The sequence below is a fragment of the Callorhinus ursinus genome, unplaced genomic scaffold, assembly GCF_003265705.2.
Source record: "Callorhinus ursinus isolate GAN/ISIS: 27379988/994484 unplaced genomic scaffold, GSC_fseal_2.0 scaffold7, whole genome shotgun sequence".
Classification (NCBI taxonomy): Eukaryota; Metazoa; Chordata; class Mammalia; order Carnivora; family Otariidae; genus Callorhinus; species Callorhinus ursinus.
Genome location: NW_027397069.1, coordinates 46,581,174 through 46,603,960, shown reverse-complemented (window position 1 = coordinate 46,603,960; position 22,787 = coordinate 46,581,174). Strand labels below are relative to the sequence as shown.

Below are 22,787 nucleotides of genomic sequence, written 5' to 3'. Positions count from 1 at the left end.
AGAGACAACCTGGGGAGTAGCAGCTAGAGAGGGAGTCCCCCTGGGGGGATCCACAGCCTCTAAACCAAGTTCTCTAACTTTCTCTGGAAAGCGTCATTCAGTAAGATGAGAGGTGGGGGTGGGGGCCAGGGGAACAACTGGAAAGGCTTCTGGGCGAGGGACTGAGGCTTGCTTTTCCCTCCTGGGACCTCCAAGCTCTGTTTCGCCTGCAAAGATTGCTTTGAACCCATCTCTTTCAAGGAAGTAACAAGTTGGGAACCAGATACTGGGCGTCACAAAACGCCTTTGAGTTAATATTTGGCAGGAGATATCGCAATCAAAGAAGAGCTGGCAGAGTGGGGCTCGATGACAAGGTTCCTGGGTGTCCTGGCCCTCCTGGGGTGGTCACATGCTCCCTGGCTTCCTCTTCCCACAGACTGGACGTGGGGAAATCCCCACTGGGCACTATAAGAAGCCCCTGGGCTCTGGGCAGAAGCCAGTGGCTTGGGCTAAGAGCACAAGATGATGTCAGGCCTCCTCTGCTTCCTCGCCCTTCCGTTCCTCCTTGGCCAGGCCACAGGGGATTTGGAGCCCCTGATCCCCAGAACCACCTCCAGCTCTTTCTCTGACCCTGTGTTGAGCTCCAGCTTCATCCCTGGCTCCAGCTCCAACAACAGCTTTGGTCCTGGCCCTGGCTCCGTGACCCAGGTGAGAAGGCCCCACAGTCTGAGAGCTCTGTTCATTCCCTTCCTCTCGCTTTTTGGGGAGCACTCTAGAAGAGTTACAGCTCCCTTTGTTAACTGTAGGTGCCCCGGAAATGAATTAAAACCTGGGTAAAATAATTAAATTGTTTGCAAGGGAGACGACATCTTGGTTCTTCCACTGGAGGCTTTAGGGAAAGAACTGAAACTTGAAGGAGGTTCTCAGACTTGGCTGCACTTTGGATTTGGGGGTAGGGGGTGAGGGTGGGAGGGGGACTCTAAAAATCGAGATGTCCAGGTTCTATCCCAGATGAGAACTCGTAGGCTGCATTACTAGGCTGCGTCCTGAGCCTTGTTCCTTGGGAGCTGAGTCCTCTTTGTATCTCCTTTGAGGAGCTGAGAAGAGCAGGGAGGATGAGACATTACGGGTCGGGAAGCATTTCCTCACTCCAGCTCTGCCCACGTGGGCTCTGGGCCTCTCTGTAGGAGCCCTGCTCTGTAAAACCCAGGCTTTCCTTGCTATGGTGTGCCTTGGGGTGGAGGAGTCTTAACTCTCCCAGAGGCTGTCCCTGTGTGCTTCTATGATCTTTATTCACAGGTCAGGTTGCTGCTTACATGCTCCCATCTGAATGGAAGGGCCATTGGGAAAAGGGGAGGAAAAGGTTTTTCCTATAGTTTCCATTTTGCCAATGTAGGCAATGGAAACTTGTTGATTAATGAATGGTTTGGATAGGGCCCAGATAGAAACTGCCACAACAATGTTCACTGAGTGCCTAATAAATGACGGGGCTCACTTAAGTACATAATATGTGTTATCTTATTTAACACTCAGAGGCTGGTAAAATTAATGGTCCCATTTTAGAGATGTGGAAACAGAGGCTTGGAGAGGTGACGTCATTGGCTTAAAGTCACTAAGCCAGTAGATTATGTAGCTCAGACTTAGTCCGCCCATTCTCTTACCCAGCTCTCCCTAGGTGGCTTTCTATATTTTGGGGGAGTATAGATGTAAGCTTATTTTTAAGAGGAGAATGGTTTTGGGACTCATGAATATGCTGATAGTCTTTGTAGTCAGAAATCAGATGCATTATTTTATTCCATGATACTAAGTAACTTCTGGGGACAATTAGAACTGGTTAACATTGGAGAAAGAGGTTAACAATAAATAATTGATTTTGAAGCCTCATCAATCAGAAACCAGCATTTGGGGAAGATGATCAGTTAAAATAACAGAAAATAAAGTATAGGTCAAGAAACAGAGAAATCCAATATGCCTTTTGTCTGATAAAAAGATAACTTTTAAAGTAGATAAGGAATGGTAGTTAAATTCCACTTAGAGGTTTTAATTTCCTTCCTGGTTTACTTATCTCCCTCTGGTGAGTCAGTATCACTACCCGAACTTCTTTTTTATAGCAGGCTAGGTGTCACTTCTACTATAAACCCAATTTTCTAGGGCTGGCTGTCAGCTTGATGAGCTCTTTGGAAGGTGGTAGAAAACCCCTTTATAACTGTCATTGAGCAAGTTCCAAACGTATCATTTTCTGTACTTTGAAAATGTTGAGTACCATTATTTTATGCCTTGAATCTTTACAGGCACTTAGACCTGGCTGCTAATTAGAGCCAATTGCAACCTTAAATCACAAATGTGAGTCACACCTTCAGCTAGCGCTCCGAGCACTCCACATGCCTTGGATGGCCCCCTCCAAAGAAGGAGCCGCTATCAGGGTCCTCAATTCACAGACAAGAGAAGGAGCAATGTTTTGTTCTACACAGTCATTGGCCGAGTCAGAACATGGAGTCGTGTGCTTTTGTCATCAGGCTAAGGGGCTTGGGTTTGTTGGGAAAAAAAAGGACACAAAACCTCTCTCATGACAATGGGCCTGATTCACTGGGCAGGAACTGGGTCTTACTTGTCTCCCTAACACCGCAGCCTGGCAAGCTGTAGACACCAGTAAATGTTAATTAAACACACGCTGCGTGAGACCCCCATCAGTGTGGGGTGTCTTGTAAGGTACAGAGGACCCTATTTGTCCCCCACAAGGGAGATTGCAGACTCTCTCAAAGGCCAAGGGGACAAGCACATGTCTGTTTCTCCCATTCCTCATGTTACACTCACATAGAGTTTAAGCATTCAGTGCAAAGAGAGAGACCCATCACCATTAGCTTCATTGTCTTTGAATGTGAGGAGCAGAAATATCTCTAATGGGAGACACTGATCAAACTTATGGACCATTTTGATGTCAGCTGCGCATGCTGGGCTGATGATAAGCAGGTTGGAAGCTGGGGAGTCCACGGTGCTGGGACAGAGATGTTCAGTAGAAGACAATGGAATGGCTGTCAGCAGGCTCATAATTATTTGCCTGCCTTTCAGGTGAACTTCAGGACTAAAAGTTGTTAGCTGGTGGTTTCTAGTTGATTGTCTCGAGACTGCTTGATGATCTCCACAATTTTCTGATTTGACAGAGCTTTTCAGTGAACTCTAAGAATGGTTCAACCCTGTCTTATGCAGCTAATTAACCTCCCCTTGTCAAAATGCAATGTGAGACATTTTTTGAGGGTAGACAGTTGTTATAATAAGCTGCTTTTTTTGAAAGTCCACGATACATTGGTCCTCCTGTACAAGCCTTGGCGTGCTTGAATGGGAGGGAGTCTTTCTAGCTTCGGTGGGAGTGATAAACCTGGTTCCAAGGGAAGCTGGTCTCTCTGACAGATTTTTGGTGTAGCTTGTCCAGGCCTTCTTCATCCCTGGCAAAGACCCTTACCTTAACCCCTTCCCAGCCCCTGTGTTCAGCATAAACCTGCTTGTCTCTCTTCCTTACTCCCCAGGTGTGGGATGTGATTGGCAAAGAAAATTGAGACCAATGTCAAGAATTTACTTGGCATCTGTATATATATAAACATTGTGTGTGTGTGTGTGTGTGTGTGCGTGTGTGTGTGTGTTTGCTCATCTTAAAGAAGATTAGGTTAAATTGACAAGCAATTCAGTTGCAAAAAAGCCTGAATTAATTGGTCCAGAGGTCACTGACAGAATACATCTTGATTATAGAAGCATCTAGGTCCAGCTTGTTTGGAAATCATGGAGGTTGATAGATACTAAATGCACAGAGCACACAATCTCAGCTGCGGCCAATTGACCTCCTAAACTTTGAGAGGTGTGGCCTGCATCTCTGCAAATTCTGCAAGCCATTGCTCAGCCCTTGGTAGTTTTGGAGACATTTCAGTCTGATATTCCACAGGTGAGCTTTGGGCTGACCATCAGATGAGATCATTGTAAAGCTCAGCCAGTAGGCTGCCAAGAGTTCCTCTGGAAGGCAACAGTAGTAATAAAAAAATGTTAATTGTGCTGGGATCCGCTTGGGGAAGTTCAAAGGGGACAAAGGAAAAACAGGATCTTTCAAACCTGTCATTTAAAATATGCAGTGGCACCAAAGTATGAGCCTGAATATCTTAAAGAAACATAAGATATTTTAAAATGACTTTTCTGCAAGTGGTAAGCTGGAAAACTTAAAAAAAATTTTTTTTTTGCACAAAACCTTCAAACTCCTACATTATTCAGTCTTTTAAAAATGGCTGGTTTCCATTTTGAAGAATGTTAATTATACAATTTCCTGGGTGAAGAGATGATGTGAATTTACACTGTGTTTTTCCCCTGTAACCCATATCCATGATGGTTTTCCCATTCCATTCATTGGAAGGCATTGGGTTGGGGTTGGGGTAAAGAAAATGAGTGCATGGAAGAAAAGGGAAAGTGACATCTACTGATCACCACGTGCCAGGGACTTGGTTTATATTACGTAGTTACTCTTGGGAATGACCCTCTGAAGTGGGTTCTCTATTAGACAGGTGAGGAAAGCAAGACTTACAGAGGGTTCATGTCCAATTAGTGGTAGAATTGGAATTCAAACGTAGGATGCCCATCACTTCTTTCTTTCCCTTTCCTTACATGGGAACAGTAATAATTTCCTTGAAGCCTCCTCAAGAAAAGGAGAATTTTCCTTTAGGTAAAGGTGTCTGACAGTGGTTTGGCCTGGCTGGTGGAGATGTGGCTGAACTGAGTGTAATCACTGCCTGGGAAACATGGCAGTTTTAGCTTGTGTCTCTGATCCTCTTCATTCATTCATTCATTCATTCATTCATTCAAGATTTATTTAGAGAGTGAGTGTGAGTGGGGAGAGGGGCAAAGGGAGAGGGAGAGAGAGAATCTCAAGCAGACTCCCCCCTGAGCATGAGCCCAGCGGGGCTCAATCTCATGACCCTGAGATCAGGACCCTGCGATCAGGACCTGAGCCAAAATTAAGAGGCAGGCGCTTAGCACTCTTGACAGGCAAATTTCTGTCACTCCAGTTACCAAAAAGCTAATTTCCTGGCTTATTACTGATGTTGAACTTATTTTTATTTCAGTCGCTTTCCAATTTCACTGGATTTGAGGATGACCACGGCACCTGCCAGTGCTCTGTGACCCTCCCGGACACCACCTTTCCTGTGCAGAGAGTGGAACGCTTGGAAGTCACGGCTCATATTCTCTCCCAGAAGTTCGAGAAAGAGCTTTCTAAAGTAAGCATTGCTTTTCTTCCTCTTCCAATCAAATCTTGATAGGAACAAACCAACCCTTTTTATTCAGGACTGGATAAGCAGCCTTCTTTGTTGTGTCAAAGCTAGGATGCTTGCATCCTGCGGGGACATTAGCATTTGTTTTTACAGTACACCTGTGGAGCTCTTTATAGCAGGAAAAATGAGGGCATGGGAAGAAAATGGGATGGAGATGGTGCATGCCACGGATAAACTCACTTCAATATTGTGCGCGTGTGATTGGAAGGAAGCCCTGAGCTTCCCCCTGCGAAACCCAACCCTGCAATTTTTATTTGGTTTTGATTCTGTTTCTTCTCCTTTTGGTCATCTTCCTCTTTCTTCTAGCTTTGCCTTTTCTTTCCTCTCCTCTCTCCTCTGTTCTCTCTTCCTTCTCCTTCACTTTTCCTTCCTATTCCTGTTCACCCCCCCTTCCCTTGTCTGTCCCTTCTGATCTTTCTCCCTTTCCTTCCTGTTTTTTTTTCATCTTTCCTTACTTTTGGAAAGCCCCACCTCCTTCTTTGCCTCTTCCTTCCCCTCCTCCAGTCTTTCTCCCTCTCTTCCTTTCTCTTCCTCTGATTTTCTCTTTCCAGTTTACTTTCTTCTCTCCCTCCCCCACCTTCCTCCCTCTGTCTCTCCCTCTAACTCTCTCTGTCTCTGTGTCTCTCATTCTCCCTCTCGTGTATTATCCTCTCTTGTCTCAGCAGGAACATTACATTAGACATGTCTAGCATTAGCCCGAAACGGAAGGCTTCACTGGGAATTTGAATCAATTCTAATAGGTCACGCCGCCTTGGTAAAGACCCCGCTTCCAACCCCCTGATTCGGGCTTTTTTCCAGCCAGAGGAAGTCATCCCACAGGGTTTGCCTTTCTCTGAGCCGGCTGGAGCAATGTGACCTGGCATTCCAGTTTTGACCCCTTCTCCGTTTTTAGCCAAGTTAAAAATCAATTAGAAAGGCTCCCATTTTCTGCACAGGTGAAGTCCAAGCTAGGCTATAATCACATTATGCATTATTTACTACAACTCCATTAATCTACAAGGAGCTCTGGCTTTCCTACAAGATTCCAAATAAGTTTTCCTGAGAAATTTAAGCTTAGCTACCTCAACATCCAGCACAGTTATCCTTTAAGACAAAAATGATGATGAGGCTGAGACCCTGCTTTCAACCTGAATTGGTAGATAAATATTCTATGTTTAAACGAATGTCCAGGAAAATGTGTTTGACTACACTAGGAACCTAGCTTCTTAAGAAATAAAATGTCCTTGAATTAATCAGCAGAAAAGGCACAGCACTAAATTATAAATTCCAACCATTAATATTCATAGCCTTCTTCCAGCATAATCAAGTACAGATAGGAAGTTATGCATAAAAACATAACAAGTGGAGGAAAATCCTGAGTAAAGATCTTTTCAGTTAGAGTCATTTGCTTTGAAATAGTGGAAGCAACTGATTTGCATGCCTTCTTTGCTGGCAGGAGTGTGAAGGGCAGTTTGAAACCCCATGCTGTTTCGGGGAAGTGTGCAGCTTGCCAGGGTGGAGAGTACGGGACATTTCATTCCAATCCTGTAAAGAGGGCAGGTGGCATCTGCCTTGCTAATAATTGGCAGGGAGGAAATGTGGAGTAGGTGGGAGAACTTTTAGTTCTGAAAGCATGAGTAGCTGTTCCTCAAGAAATCTGCAATTGAGGCCAAAGAAAGGAATTGACCTGCCTGTTGAGATTTGCATCATAAATTCTGCGTGACAGACGATAATGACAGCAAGAACAGCTTCCTTTTGTGCTTTTCTAAATGCCTCTGGGTCTGTTCTACCCTCAAGCGAGTCTTTTAAGGCAGATAGGCCAGTGTTCTTCCCATCTTAGGGATGGAAAAATGGAGGTTCATAAAGGTCAAGAGACGTCAGTGGACAGGTCATTTCTCTCTTGGCTGGGTGAGCCAGGGCAGGAATGTGGGTCTTCAGAATCATCCCAGTTCCTTTCTTCTCGGCCATGCTGTTATCAGCCTCCAAGAAGAGATGCGGGAAGTCAGGCATGCCTTCAATTCAGAGTTATCTCTTCAGCTGAGGGCTTTTGAATTTTCAGGTGAATGATTATAGCTGTCCCTAAGTTGTCTTGGAAATGACTGTTTATCTGGAGGCCTGAGGGGGATACCCGATTGGACAGGCTGCCGGGAGAGGGTTTGGACCGCTCTTGCATTGATTCATTATCTGTCAGTACACAGGGAAGACAGGGAGCTGCCTCTGCATAAGATGCATTTTATACTTTTCTGTTGTTTATGATATGTCCTCTTGTGACCATACTCAAGAGGGGACAACACAAAAGGCAGCTCAGGATTTTCTTTCTGCAGTCTTTGGGGCAAGTTATTTAGTAGGACACATTCGCTAATAGATCCTCATGCACGAGAAGGTTGAGGCAGTCGAGACATTCAGGCAACTTCTAAACAAACAACATTGATTGAACAATGTTTTGTGCAGGGAAATAGAATAAATTAAAAGGTCAGATTGAAAAAACCCCTGAAATCACTGTTTCTCTAATAATTGCAGGCAGTTTATAGACATGCAGTAAGTGAGGCACTTTTTTTTTTTAGATTTTATTATTTTTAAGTAATCTCTATACCCAACATGGGGCTCGAACTTAAAACCCCAAGATCAAAAGTCGCATGCTCTACTCACTAAGCCAGCCAGGAGCCCCTAAATGAGGCACTTAATATGCATTATCTCTAGTCTTTCCAATAATCTTGTAAGCTTGATATCATTACCCCCAGTTTATAGGAGGGGACTAAGGCTTAGAGAAATTAAGTGATTTGCCTCCTAAGTACTGAGGGCGGATTTGAGTTTAGGTGGATCTAACTCCAAAGTATTTCATATGTCTTCACTGTCAATTCAAGCTCAACTAATCTTGTTAAAGATATATTAAAATAACAGTTACGTTGCAGAGTACATTTATTTATTTCAAATAATCTGGCCATAGTAATGATCACAGGTTTTGAGGCAGAAGCATGAGCCAGACAGATTCTTTAGTCTAATAGCCAGCTGCACTGCACCCCTATCTATCACGAGACTACATTTACTGTGCGGAACAATGACAAATACCCAAAAGTGAACCCCTAAACAAACTTTGATTCTTAGAACCCACCAATGACGTAGTATGTGCATCACAAACAAAAAAAAAAAAAAGGAAATTCTGAGTGTTAGGTTGGTGGTTGGAAGGCAAGCATAGACGAGTCTTTTAAAACTCAAACTCATAGTGATGAGGAGCTTGTAGTAAAGATGTTGACACAGGGAGGTGTCCCCTTAGGGCTACACCCATATTCTTGCTGCACATCTCTGGGCAAGTCAGGCTGCTTCTGCTGACGTTGCACTTCTGGGAGAGCTGGATGTTCTCAGAATTGCCCATTCTCAACACTAGAGAGCCGAATAATCTACTTAAGTCGGTAAAGTCCTCAAATTCCCTCCTGCCTTTTTTTTTTTTTTTTTTTTTAGAGAGAGAGTGTGTGCGCATGCATGAGCAGGGAGGTGGGGAGGAAGAGGCAGACAGAAGGAGAGGAGGAGAGAGAATCTCAAGCAGGCTCTCAGGCTCCATGCTCAGCACAGAGCCCAGCACAGGGGCTCAATCTCACGACCCTGAGATCATGTCCTGAGCCGAAATTAAGAAGGGGACGCTGAACTGAACCAGCCACCCAGGAGCCCCTCCCTCCTGCCTTCTTAGAACTCCATGGACGATTCTGGTTTTCCTGAATATCACTGAGCTTTCCTTTAAATGTCTGCTGAAAGAACCTCAAATTTTCCCCAAACAGATCTTTTTTTTTTTTAAGATTTTTGTTTTTTATTTTTGACAGAGAGAGAGAGAGAGAGCACAAGCCTGGGAAGCGGCAGGGAGAGGGAGAAGCAGGCTCCCTGCTCAGCAGGGAGCCCGATGCGGGGCTCGATCTCAGGACCCTGGGACCATGACCTGAGCCGAAGGCAGACACTTAACCGTCTGAGCCACCCAGGTGCCCCAATCCCAAACAGATCTTTAGAGACCTCATTTTGTGGCAAACTCTACGTTATGCCTTGGTTTTCAGTGAGAATCTGGGAGAACCACATTTTATTTAGCAGAGATGACAGTTGGATCACTCATTTCTGTAGAATAACAGCTGCGATGTGCCACCAACATGTTCCAGGAAAGCAGAGGGTGTTTCATGTGTTCCAAGAGCTGGCAAGGCCAAATGCCAACAAGAATACTCATTTCGCAAACTTCCATTTCTGCAATGATTGGCACTTTATTATTATTATTATTATTATTATTATTATTATTTTTACCACAGGCAAGGTTTTATGCTTGATTTTTATAGAAATTAAAACCTGGCTACCTTATATTTGTGTTTATACTTTTGAGAGGAGGACTCGTTAGGTCATCTATGTATATTTTTCTAACCTCCTTATCCACCGAAATGTCACCAGCTTTATCAGGCTCCGAGTGATGGCACAGCTGATGGCAGTGAGCATCAGTTGCCCGAGGAGATACACTCGCAGTGCCAAGGGCTGCATTTTCAACTTTCATTAAAATCCTCTTTGCCTGAAGCCCTAGCCCTTGAGGTCTGCGGCCTATGAGTCTGCTCTAATTTGCACGGTGGGGTTAAGTGAAAGGGCTAAAATGACAGAAGTTAGGGCTGCCTTTGGTATTAGGAGGATTATAGGCCAACATCTGGCTCTGAATTCATCCAGGCCCCGTGGATCAGCTACTTGACATTAGCACGGTTTGGGGAAAAGTATCACTTATGTTCGAATTTTTAAAAAGAATGTAAAACTAGCAACTTTTAATGAGCAGGTCCTTAAAAAAGCCATGGCATTTCTTTTCGAGATCAGATACAGAAAAGAACCACCAAATGTGTTTATTGAAATATCCATTTGGAAATTCCAATTATACACTAAACCACCAAGGGAATTTTTGCAAGTATTTTAACTTAATGATCAGACATTCAAATATATGCTACAAACGCGTAAAGGTCTGATTGCAATAATCAGTTCTTGGAATAAATGTGGGTGCACTTAATGAAATGTGCACTTGACAGTTGCATATACACTCACATACTGTGTAATAAAGTTGGGTCTTTATGCCACTTTGTGAAAGGTGGAGCGGCCCAAAACTCAGTGCATGTGGCAATCAGAGAAGGAATTCTCCTTAGTGCATTTCTCCCTCTTCTAGAAAATAGTTAGATTTAAAGCACTGTTTCTAAATGGAGGGAGGATGGTGGTGGTGGTGATTTTGCCCTCAGGGAACATTAACAATGCCTGGGGCATATTTGATTGTCACAGCTGAACGGTCTATGGGTGCTTTTGGTATCTAGAGGCCAGGGATGCTGGTAAACATCCTATAATACATAAGACCTCCCCTCCCCCGCCCGCCACCAGAAAGAATGATCTAGCTTAAAATATCAATAATGCTGAGGCTGGGAAACCCTGATTTAGACACGGTGTGTGCATTGTGGGCCTGGTTCAAACCAATTTAGTTTGGAGACCTAATACCTTCAAACATTAAAATGGAAATAAAAATATACTTGTGCATGATGACTCTGAAGCAATATTATTTTTAGTCTAGGCAAGTGCCAAATCCACCCCACCAATTGTAATAATGTTTTAGTTTCTTTTTTTAGTTTGCATTTAGATGGATTAAAAAAAACTACTCAAATATATTTTTGATCCATTTCTTTACCAAAAAAGAAAAAAAAAAGATTGACAGCAATCAAACAGTCCCTAAGGGCTTGGTCGTGGAGGAAGACTGCATGGTATTATTTTGGGAATTGACTTAAGCTTTTTGATTCCCTTTCAGGTGAGGGAGTATGTTCAGTTAATCAGTGTGTATGAAAAGAAGCTCTTGAACCTAACCGTCCGAGTAGAGATCATGGAAAAGGATACCATTTCTTACACTGAACTGGACTTTGAGCTGATCAAGATAGAAGTGAAGGAGATGGAGAAACTAATCACACAGCTGAAGGGCAGTGTCGGCGGAAGCACAACAATTGTGGACCAGCTGGAAGTGGAGGTAAGGCATGAGCTCGTTTTTGAGAGCTTTACTAAGAAATTCTCCTCAGCGGGCAGGTGCCAGGACCAGGCTACGGGTCTCTCTTCCAGCTTCCAATTCTGCACTCTCGCATGGCCGCATGGCCACATGGCATGTCCCATGTTCTGCTTTCCGTGAACATCTGTCTTTGACCAGTAAGTTCAGCGCAGTGGGGACCTGTTCATTGAGGAGCAGGTGTCCTCCAGTGGTCCTGCCCCAGAACCAAGTGGCCTTTGAACGTCTCCAGGAAGGAGATGCTATGAATCTGAACAACTCCATGGCCAGGTTAGGTCAAGTGCCTTCTCTGTTCTGGATTTATGCTCATGGGACTAGAAAGCCACAATTTACCTGATTTTGGACTTGCTAGGTCAGTTTCTCCTTTTGAATGATCATGTGATCCTTGATCCCTCTTGGAACACTTCTCCACATACTGGCAACCCTCTTTAAAGGAGTTTCTTGGGAGTATGTTTTAATGAAGCCTTTATCCTCTATGGATAAAGACCATCACATTAATGTTATGGTTGGGTAATTCCTATCTACGTGAATTTACTAGCACGGTCATGACGTGGGCTGTAGTTGAGAATTCTAGTTACATATCTCAGACTTTAAGTTTTCTCTGGCCCTCACCATTCATTAGAAACTTAATTATAATACAACATGAGTAAACACAAGTTTATAAGGGAAGGTTATTGGAAATGAACTTTAATGGACCTTTGTGAATGCTTAGACTGAGCCTGTGCTCTATTATTAAATCTGTTAAAATCTTTGCCATTTTCTTCTTGTCACACACATCTGCCTGAGAAGTGACAGGCATTCACACTAAACCATAAAATGTATTCTTCCAAATGAAACCATTCAGAAGAATCTCGGGTGTATTCTCTAGCAATGTTTCACTAAGTGACAAATTCAGCCCTGGAATGTTTATGAAAGAAATTGCATGATACTATAAAGTCACTCTGAATTTTTATTTCCTTAGATAAGGAATATGACTCTCCTGGTAGAGAAACTGGAGACGCTAGACAAAAACAATGTCCTTGCCATTCGCCGAGAAATCCTGGCTCTTAAGACCAGGCTAAAGGAATGCGAAGCCTCTAAAGGTGAAAATGTTCCTGCGACCCCACCTCCTCTTGCCCCTGGTAAGCATGTCATGTTTTCATCGCTTGAGCCAGGCCCAAGTAGGAGCTGAGAGTGGGATGGGGGAAGGGGGGAAGATGGGATTGTTGCAGCTCTGAGCTTCCTCTTCCATGCTTTGAAATCTCCCTTAGTAGCTCCACTTGCTAGCACGTTCTGGGGCACATAGAGGAAAAGCACCGACGATGAGTTGACTTAAAACAAGATCCACACATTACACATGTCCCCTTTGCATTTGCTAACAAGAAGAACATCTCTGTGGTGATGGAGTTGTTGTCAAGGGGGGCTGGGTGAAAGCTTCTGGAATTTGCATGGCATCTGTGCCGTCCTGTGGATTGCAAGGGCTGATTGGCTCCTGTGGCTGATGAGCTGGGTTATGCTTGAATCTTCCTTCCCTCCTCCTCTCTTTCCCTCCCTGCTTCCATCTCTGTATTTTTCCTTTGTGCTTTCCTTAAATGCACCTGCTGTTTAGCATGTCTTGGGATTGAAGAAGGCTTTAATGGATGGCCCCACATGCCCAGGACTTGGGCCTGCCATCTCTCCTGGACGGGAGTTCCTGGAGGGCAGGGATGGTCTCTCACTCTCTAATGGTTATCCTTGGGGCAAGGTATAGCCTAGAGGGGGGTGCACCATAATACCTCCAGGGATGGAGGCAGTGGAGTGTAGGGGTCAGGAGTATGGCTCTGGGACCCCAAAGGCCTCAGCTTCCCAGCTATGTGGCCACAGCCAAAGATCCGTAATCTCGGCAGTGATAAAGCGGGAGGAGAGTACCTACCTTGCAGGGGTGCCGTGAGGGTTAATGAAACCAACCTTGGGAAGCACAGAGCTCTATGATTGGCACTTATGCACTGGAATTTGTTATTATTATTAATGAAGATAGCTGAAGTGGACACCTTGCTGGGAACAAAAGCGGTGCTAGGTCCTCCGGTGCTTCAGCACACCCCTCCAGGTGAACGAAAGCCTGCTGCTCAGCCTTTCGGGTCTCTGGCACAGGGCGGCTCTCTCTGTGGCTCGTGTGCAGCTCCACCTGAAAAGGGCCTTTGGCTTCTCATCCCATCATACAGCTCTTGGTATTCTCATTAACTCCTCTTCCCACAACCTGATTCCTTTTAGGCTGTGTGTTTCTGGATCCTTGTCAATGTAGCTGGTTTCTTTAAGGCTTTAATTAGATACTGCCATCGTTCTAAGCCTCTTGGTGGTTGTTAGGAGACTCATCCTTCCCTCTGCTTCGTTGGCAATCTGTCATAGTATGACATACAGAAGAGGTTCAGGCCGTGCCTCGTCCTCCATTACAAGCTAAGGTTAAATTCGGTCTGGGATCAGTAGTGTCGGTGTGCGATGAAAACGTGAGCTCATTCTGCTGGGCCACGTAGGGCTCCGTGCGCACAGGGGTCAAAACAGTGACAAACCCTGATAACACCTGAGCAAGGCCTGCTTCTTTCCTTCCGTCACTCCCTCGCTCCCTCCCTTCCTTCCTTCCTTCCTTCCTTCCTTCCTTCCTTTCTCTCTCTCTCTTTCTTTCTTTCTTCACAGCATATTTTCCTCATGGAATAGATATTTCAAGCACAGTTTTCTCTGCGTTCCTTAGAGTGAGGACATTTTAGAACTGGAGGGGACATTCAGAACCATCTGGCTCAGGTCCATCATGTCTCAGGAGAAGGGGACTCAGGTGGTGAGGAGGCCGCTTTTCCTGAGGCCACACAGGTAGTTAATGGCAGAGCTGAAGCTGATGGGCAGGGCCCCTTGCTCTGTGGGTATTGCAGGACCTAGAGTGTCCGATGGCAGTAACTCAGGGATGGCAGTGGGAGACAAAGTACACTGCTTGGTATATCTAAGGAGGAAAACAAATGAGTCTGTTGGATTGTTTTTGTTAGAATTCCTTTTCTAGAACTTTCCCCTAGGTCCTCACACTTAGACTTTTGTAAGCCATCCCAGCCCAGCTGTGTTGTTTAAGCAAATTGGACCCAGATTTCCTCTCACTTTCCCACAACCTTGGCTGTACCTGGATCCCAGCCAAGCCACTTGGCCCTCCTCCAGCTTTGTTCATATTATATTTATGATGTTTATATTAAACTGACTTTTTGTCATGTTTTTAAATCAATTTCTTTCTACTTGCTCTCTTTCTGTTTGATTGGTTGATAATGCAGAATTGGAAACTCCCCAGACACCACAAAGTTGTGAGCCTGTGGAGACTTTAATTAAAGTTACTCACTATTATGGGACCTTAAAATCTGGCCTGTCTGCTTTCACTGCAGAGTTGCACAGAACAAAAGGCTGTATGCAGGTCTCAACTCTAAAGCAATTTTGTGTTCTCTGGGCCCCTCCCTTGCAGTTGCAACGTGCTACCCCTCTCCAGTCAGCTTGGTCTTTGAACCAGCACATGTAGCTAGGGTTCAATAAAACATGCTTTATATTTGGTTTATGCTGCAATGGCATCCTTTTCTGCTTCATTTCGTAGAACTTTCTAATCTAAAATAATTGGCCTTCTGCTCATTAACTTTTTTTTTCCTGAAAACAACTGACTCTGTCTGATCTCCCCCTGAATCTAAATGACGGAAGATAGGCAAAATGTACACACTCACTCAGGGGTGGATCACCGCTGTGCTTGGCAGTGATGCTGTGTTCTGTGCTGACGCATAGTAGGTGCTCGGTAAATGGTTGATGGAGGATATGGGGTGACCCGCCCAAATCCTAAGCCTTAGGAAAAGCAGAGTGTTGGGTAGTATATATTCAATAATTCAGAGTCAATTTGGTCCTCATCATTTTGTGATTATGACCAGGTTAATTGCCTAATTCTCACAAGTGAATTGTATTCTCCTCTTTGCTCAAAGTTCAGTTGTCCAGGTAGGAGATTGCACTCATAGAGCCCAGATTGTTTCCTCTGCATGTAGACTTTGACTTAAGAAAAATGCTACTAACCATGAGGCTTTCTTTTTTTGTAGTAAAAATTTTAATCAGATAAATAAAATATCTTTATGGGTTATAATTCTGGAGTTTGGCACCCAGCTTCTAACTTTTTTTACCCAACCTTCAAAATTGGGCAATACAAATTTGAATTCCCATTTGTTGATGCAAATTAAAAACTCTCTACCACAGCACACACACAAATACAACCATGAGACTTGAGAAAAGCCAAGTCAGGGTATGTTAAAGTCTTACCTTGTGGCTTCCCAGGGTATTTTCAGAATACCATGGCAATGTCTAATGAATTGCGTGATGAAGAGATTGTAAACCAAGGATACCCTTGTGTGGAGGGTTCCTTGCATTATGTTCTGTGGAGTGGATGCTAGGCTTTTTGAAAAACTCCGATTTGTAGCAGAGTAGAGGGCTAGGGTTTTATAAATAGGGTAAACTGGGTTTGGGAGATTTGATCAGTCTTTCCTTCCCTTATTCCACGATCCTGATTTGGTACCACTGCATGGCTAGTCCTGTTCTGGGAACCAGGGTTACCAGGATGGCTCCAGGAACCTCCAGAAACCACTCTGTAGGAAGGGAGACAGGCAGGTGAACCTTCAATTCCAACGTGATGTAATTATAATGCTGATAGTTACCATTTATTGAGTTACTGTACATGCCTTCTCTCTCTTCTTCTTAACAGTGCTACGGAGTAGGTATTAGGAGTTTTTTGTTTGTTTGTTTTAACGTAAGGAAGGTGAAGCTCAGAAGGTTACATAGCCAGTAAGTACTGGAGTCAGGATTTGACTTGGAATCTATCGCCAATATTTTCACTGTACCAGGCTGCCTTCCACAGATGCTCTGATAGAGAGGTGCACCAGTGATTCCCAGAGTGACAAGAAAGGTCCAACAACTCACCAACCTGATTAACACCAGGCTATCTTGGCTTCCTTGCTTGTGGGGTAGCTGAAAGGGTGCTTTTATCCTTGTTTCTGTGGCATGTTCTTTTCTACCAGAAGTTGCAAAATGATTCATTGGTCTCTTACATTCTTGGATGATGGTTGGGCATGGGTGTTTGTCCCAGTGTCAGAGTAAACTTGTGATGGCTGAGGAAGGGAATGGAGTACACCTAAGACCTTGAAATGAAGGAAGGGGTGGGAAAAGGGTATGAGATAAGGGGGTGGGTGGGAAAAAGCTTGGCACAGATGGGGTGAGGGGGGTGGGGGCTCTGGCGGGGCTGGATGAGCAGTGGGCACCCAGTGGCTGAGAGTTTCAGTGTTGTTTTCAGGATAGTTTGCCACCAGGAGTCGAGGAAGCCCGCCATGGCCTTTTCTCTAGTCTGTCATTGCTGTAGCCACATATGTGGTATTGCCAATGATGCTCAGTTCTCTTCTCTTTTTCCACCTCCTTTGACCATAGCCAGGGCCCTGAAAATGGCCCAAAGGACATGGAGGAGAAGAGGGGTATGACAAAAAGGGCAGGAGAGTGTTTAGGAACGGTTGGGAAGTGAGAAACAGAGACTGTGGTTTCAACAGTTTTGGTATTTATACCAGGTGTAATTTTTAATTTCCTGGTCCGCGTGGAAAAGGGGGGATGAGCCATTATTATTATTATTAATGGTAGTAGAAGTAGTCATTTTTAAGAGGAGTTTGTTTTGGTTCCTTTATATCTAAGGATTTCCACATCCAACACAGAACAGTTTATGATCTTTAACCCCTTGATAATGCTTGGATACGTGTATGCATCATAACTTTCCCTTAAGTATTTTGTTGCTGTTGGTTTGGGATATTTTCTTTGCAGAAAAGCAAGATTCAATTAAGCAAACAATTCCTAAGTCTTCCAACCTGCAAGAAAAATCTGACTTTCTTTCATTTCCTCAGAGTGAAATGTAGTTAAATAAATAAGTTCTCGGGAAGATGTTTTAACTAGAAAATCCAGTTTGTAGCATTTGGAAACTCAAACAATTTTTGTTATCATTAAACTGAACACACCACTAACTTTATTTTAATAATTCATGCATTGTTTCATAAACAAAAGCCAACAAGCATTCATCTGAGAGATCACTTTTAGGAGAAGGAATAATAATTTATAATTTTATTTATTATTTCTTTGGTGGAGAGCAGTCTCTTGGCTGAACACACATTGCTTTTTTATTTATGAAATGGTGCATGCATTATTAAAATAAACATGCGACTGTGTTCTGCTTAATGATATGCAAAATTATTTGAGGTTGGGTACAGAATGGTTTCATTTCTCTACCTGTTGTATGGTTGGCTGGCTTTCCCACCAACTGCGGATTCATGAGAGCATTTAAGGGGCACGTATGTAAATCTGGGACCAAAAAGCCCCAGCAGATTGGAAAAATAAAAGCAGGGTTTCTAGTAATGGTTTCACCTCTGAGCAGTCCTTGAATAAGGAGGGGAGAAGCGGGGGACATTTAGCAAGGAGAGGAATGGGTCTTTCCATATCGGTCAGAGGCACAGACTTACAGGCAAAGCTTTGCTCCCCCTTAACCAGCCTCGCCCCCGCCCCCCCCACCACCCCATGATAAATCAGGTAATTCTTTGGAGCTCTGCTTTTGGCTCCAGCTCACATCATGTGCTCTCCACGGCTCCCTGATTCCCTCCAAGCATTCAAAGCCAGATCGAGTGATTCAGGTTCTGTTCCTCCTTCCCTCACCTGCTCTGCTCCAGGCAGTCAGATGAGGGAAAATGACCTCAAATGTACTTGAAGTTGAATTTTCTTTGTCATCCAAGAAACAATGTTACCCAATTTTAAAGGGTATTTATTAAGATCCCAGAAAATGCGTGTTCAACTCTGGATAGTTATTATAAAAATCCTGGAGGAATTTTATTTTATTTTTGTAGCAAATGGTTTGGGTTGGCAGGCATTTCAGAGTGCAGTGTGAAGGGCCAGTTGTCCAGTCTAGGTCATTCACTGGTGTTACAGGGAAGGTGGATTCAGTGGACCAGTAAGTCTGGTCCCTCTTGATTGTACACATTGTAACGGCAGTGTCCGATTGGGAAAGGTGAAGTACTTGTCTGGCATTCTATGGCCCAGTAGAAATTGTGGTATGAACAGCAAGACCTACCTTATTACTCTACAGCAAGATGGTCACCGAGGGTTCTAAGTCATGGGCTATGCTTTGGGCACAGAGCAGGCAATATTGCCCTGAAATAACTTCCACGGCTTCCCAAGGCTAAAATCCCACCATGATAGGGACCATCTTTTTGTATCTTTAAAATCCCATATTTAAAACTTCCTCTTCTGAGATTGGCTTGGGGCAGCATTGGTACCTGGTGTGGATATATGCACTTGCGGTTCCAGGGAGGGAGGGGCAGGAAGGTGAAGGGCATGGACACTTGCCCAGGACAGTCTTCTCCTTCATCACAATTGTCCCTGATCCTGGGGAATAGCAGGCTTTATGGGGAAAAGATAGGGTCTGGGATGACCTTGCTTTCATGATTTCTCTGTCAGAAAGATGAAATTTTAAAAAAATTTGCAAAATGCTTTCTGATAGAAGAAAATCTGTCAAATCCACCAAGTCCTCCTTTCCTCTTTCTGTGCCCTCAAACCTTTTTAGTGTGGCTCTTGGCAGCTTTAGCATCCCCATTTCCAGAATGAAAGCCCACTCATGGAAACAGAAGATTGTTTTCTCTAGAGCCCACAGTGGGTTTGCATTGAGACTGACACCGAGAAGGTTTCGGCTCTTCTCCATCAGAAGCACTGTCGTCACTGAACCTTGGCAAGACAAATCTTTATGGATTCCTTTGGTTCTTAGGGTATTAAACCATTTGTGTCTTGTCATTCATTTTTCTCTAAGAATGCCCTTTTATGTTCTTGTTTGTACAGGGAGCTGTGGCCATGGTGGTGTGGTGAATATCAGCAAGCCGACTGTAGTTCAGCTCAACTGGAGAGGGTTTTCCTATAAATATGGTGCCTGGGGTCGAGATTACTCTCCCCAGCATCCAGAAGGGGGGCTGTATTGGGTGGCACCTTTGAATACAGATGGGAGAATTCTGGAATATTACAGACTCCACAATACACTGGATGATTTGCTATTGTACATAAATGCCCGAGATCTTCGGATCACCTATGGCCAAGGCAGTGGTACAGCAGTTTATAACAACTACATGTATGTCAACTGGTACAACACTGGGAACATTGCCAAAATTAACCTGAGTAACAACAGGGCTGAAGTGACTCAAACTCTCCCTAATGCTGCGTATAATAACCGCTTTTCGTATGCTAATGTTGGTTGGCAAGATATTGACTTGGCTGTGGATGAGAATGGATTGTGGGTGATTTATTCAACTGAAGCCAGCACTGGTAACATGGTGATTAGTAAACTCAACGACACCACACTCGTGGTGTTAAACACTTGGTACACCAGGCAGTATAAACCGTCTGTGTCCAATGCCTTCATGGTGTGTGGGGTTCTGTATGCCACCCGCACTCTGAACACCAAACAAGAAGAGATTTTCTACTACTATGACACAAACTCAGGGAAAGAGGGCAGACTAGACATCACAATGCATAAGATGCAGGAAAGAGTGCAGAGCATTAACTATCACCCTTTTGAGCAAAAACTTTTTGTCTATAATGATGGTTACCTTCTGAATTATGATCTGATCTTTAACCAGGAACCCAAGTAAATGTGTGAGGGTGAGAGAGGCAGAGAATATTCTTTGAAAAAATGGCCTTTTCCACTTCTTTAGCTATCTGCCGGGGGATTTGGGATTTGGAAGTGTGTTTGCTTAGTAGTGATATTTGGGAGCATAGTTCTATCATGCTGGAGACTTGGGATATTTGCCCTGATTTGATGAGTTCTTTTGGAAGCTGTCTGCCTCCAGAAATGTATTTCCCTACTGGAAAGAAGGTCCTTCCAGGGTGGATGGGATTGTGGAGGTCTAGGGGCATTATGGGTCCCAGGAAGGTGTCAGTGGTCCAGGCAGCATCTGGAAATTAAGGAACTTGAAGAGAACTCTGCATGGTTTTGGGGGATTCTTTGTACCAACGTGTCTCAGTGACCAGTTCTCCCCCATGTAGCCAGACTAATTCATCCAAGAAAGAAACCTGGGCTCAATTAGGCAGATTAATACCCAAAGCTCCTCGAGAGATCAGATCTCCGTCGTTGTTTTTCTTACTAGCACCTGGAACAATGTTTTATATGTAGCAGATTAGTAGACTTAGCATGCTTTATTATATCTGTAAAATGCTCAGAGTTTTCTAAAGAAAGACTCTTTTATGCATTAAATTGTACCACTGTAAATCGGTCCCAAATGGACCTACAGGTGAGGCACTTGATTTTTCTTTGCTCCCTCTGTCCACCTATATAAGAGTCAGTAGAGCCCTCCTGCCTCATGACTTCATTCCAAAGGCAGCTCAGAAGATTCGAACCAGACTTACAAACCGATTCCCACCACCCCCATTCTCTGCTCTCCCCATTTCCTACCTCCTGTTTTTTATGAAAATTAACTGTTTTTTTTTTTTTATGGCATGGATATAAGAAAAACAAAATCACATTTTTTGTCTCTTCATGAAATTTCACTTCCATGACTCTAAGACCATAGGAAGATCAGATGGCAGATAAAATCATAGCATATGTGGTTATATGATAAAGCCCTTGGAGCGTATGTGACATTTGTATTAATTCACAGCAGTTGTTTCATGCAGTTTTGTCTTTAAGCCTGAAAGCTGTGAGAAAATGAAGTTTTTTAGGAAGAAATATTTTAAAAACCACTGATAGTATCTAGCAAATCAGTGCAGTCTGAGAACCTTCCAGATGTCTGTGCTTCTGTGCTTTGGATGGCGTTATCATCTGGTCTTGGTCTCCTTCCCTTTGATGTTCATGAGTCCCAGTCTATAGGATTGGCTCCCTCAATGCTATAATTGTCCCCTTTTAATAAATGATTAAAGTGTGTTTTGATAAAAGTGTTGTCCTTTGTGTGTTTTTAAACTCTTTTATTTTTACTATAAAAAAGCCTCTAATAGGGTGGTCCCCACTTTGTTGTGAGGTACAGAGTGTGGCTATGTTCCGAACAGCAATGCCCAGGAGATCGTACACCTTAACGGCAAAGAGCATCAGGGGCTTTTAAAGGAATCCAAAGTCAGGGCTGGCTCTTTAGTTTTCATTTCCCCTTAAAATCCATTCTTTCTGGCAGCTTTTTTTTTTTTTTTTTTTGGTATGAGACTGCACTCTTTTGGGATATGACCTTCTGTACTTATTAATTTGCATGACTGATCTGGTTATTTCCAATGTTAGACTATATTTGTGTGGTTTATGTTCCTTTTCCAATTGAGCTATTAACTTAAGAAGCCTCCAGATCTTCCCCAAACAGAAGGTCTTGTACAGAAAGCAAAGGGACTAACCGGCCATACTGAGGAGGGAGATACCTTTACCAAAGAGAATGTGTAGGGGGACAGGTGACCTAGAGCTGGTAGGATAGACTAGGCTAGTGTAGTCAGTCTTACCGAAATGCTCATTTTTAATGCATGCCACACTTTTTGAGGCAGGCGGTAGCTACAATATTTAGTATTTTCAGCAGTATTATTCTGTATTTTTCAGACTGAGCATAGAGACAGGTATGGCCTTCAAAATGCAACAAGATATGAAGATAAAGATGGGTAAGTCATGTGAGATACAAGTTAAAAACAGTGATGTTATATTAATCAGACTCCTGGCAGTTTTCCAGATGAATATTTCTATCACATCCACAGTCTGACATCTGAAGATCTCGGAAAGAAGGTACGAAGCCAAGGTAACCCTAACAAGCAGCTTCTTATCTCAATGGCTACAGAAGCATTTGCCTGAAATTTCCCTTCAGAACCCACTGGACATGGCCTATCAGCCTGCAGTGGCTGCTTGCAGGATAACTCCCTACTGGGAAGGTCGAACAACTAACTGAGGGATTCAGCTACACGGTGGAAATGTTAGCTCAGGATTCATCAGCTAGTGCCCTTTGGGGGAAAAAAAATTGTGTATATATTATCTAAATTAGCTTTTTTTTTTTTTTTTTTTATTTTCCATATTTATCAAATCAGCTTTATTGGGATGCCTGGGTGGCTCGGTCGTTAAGTGTCTGCCTTTGGCTCAGGTCATGATCCCAGGGTCCTGAGGGGCTCTTTGCTCAGTGTGGAGCCTGCTTCTCCCTCTGCCCTTCCCCGCCCTTGTGCTCTCCCTCTCTCTCTCTGATAAATAAATAAAAATCTTAAAAAAAAATAAATCAGCTTTATTGAGATGTAATTTACATGAGATAAAATCTGCCAATTTTAAGTGTACACTTAAATGACTTTTGGCGAACACATACAGTTGTATAAAGGCTACCACAATTAGGATGTAAAATATTTCCTCATCCCCCCAAAGTGCTCTCGTGCCCTTCTGTGGTCAAATCCTACCCTCCTCTCCTAGCCCCTGCCAACCACACTGATCCGTTTTCTACCTCCAAGGAATCATACAATACGTAGCCTTTTGAGTC

At 43.7% G+C, this 22,787-nt stretch overlaps 1 protein-coding gene across 1 annotated transcript; it reads left to right on the top strand.

Annotated features, from left to right (window-relative positions):
- Positions 1 to 469: 469 nt before the first annotated feature.
- Positions 470 to 21,259, top strand: OLFM4 (olfactomedin 4). The gene is made up of 5 exons (XM_025874741.2): positions 470 to 687; positions 5,079 to 5,231; positions 11,053 to 11,265; positions 12,260 to 12,419; positions 19,162 to 21,259. The coding sequence occupies exons 1-5, from the start codon at positions 502 to 504 to the stop codon at positions 19,962 to 19,964; spliced, it is 1,515 nt and encodes a 504-aa protein (XP_025730526.1). The 5' UTR covers positions 470 to 501; the 3' UTR covers positions 19,965 to 21,259.
- The last annotated feature ends 1,528 nt before the right edge of the window (positions 21,260 to 22,787 follow it).

Coding starts and splice junctions, on each gene's coding strand:
- OLFM4 (XM_025874741.2), top strand. CDS start 502: ATGATGTCAGGCCTCCTCTGCTTCCTCGCCCTTCCGTTCCTCCTTGGC. Junction 5,232..11,052: donor TCGAGAAAGAGCTTTCTAAA/GTAAGCATTGCT, acceptor ATTCCCTTTCAG/GTGAGGGAGTATGTTCAGTT. Junction 11,266..12,259: donor TGGACCAGCTGGAAGTGGAG/GTAAGGCATGAG, acceptor TTATTTCCTTAG/ATAAGGAATATGACTCTCCT.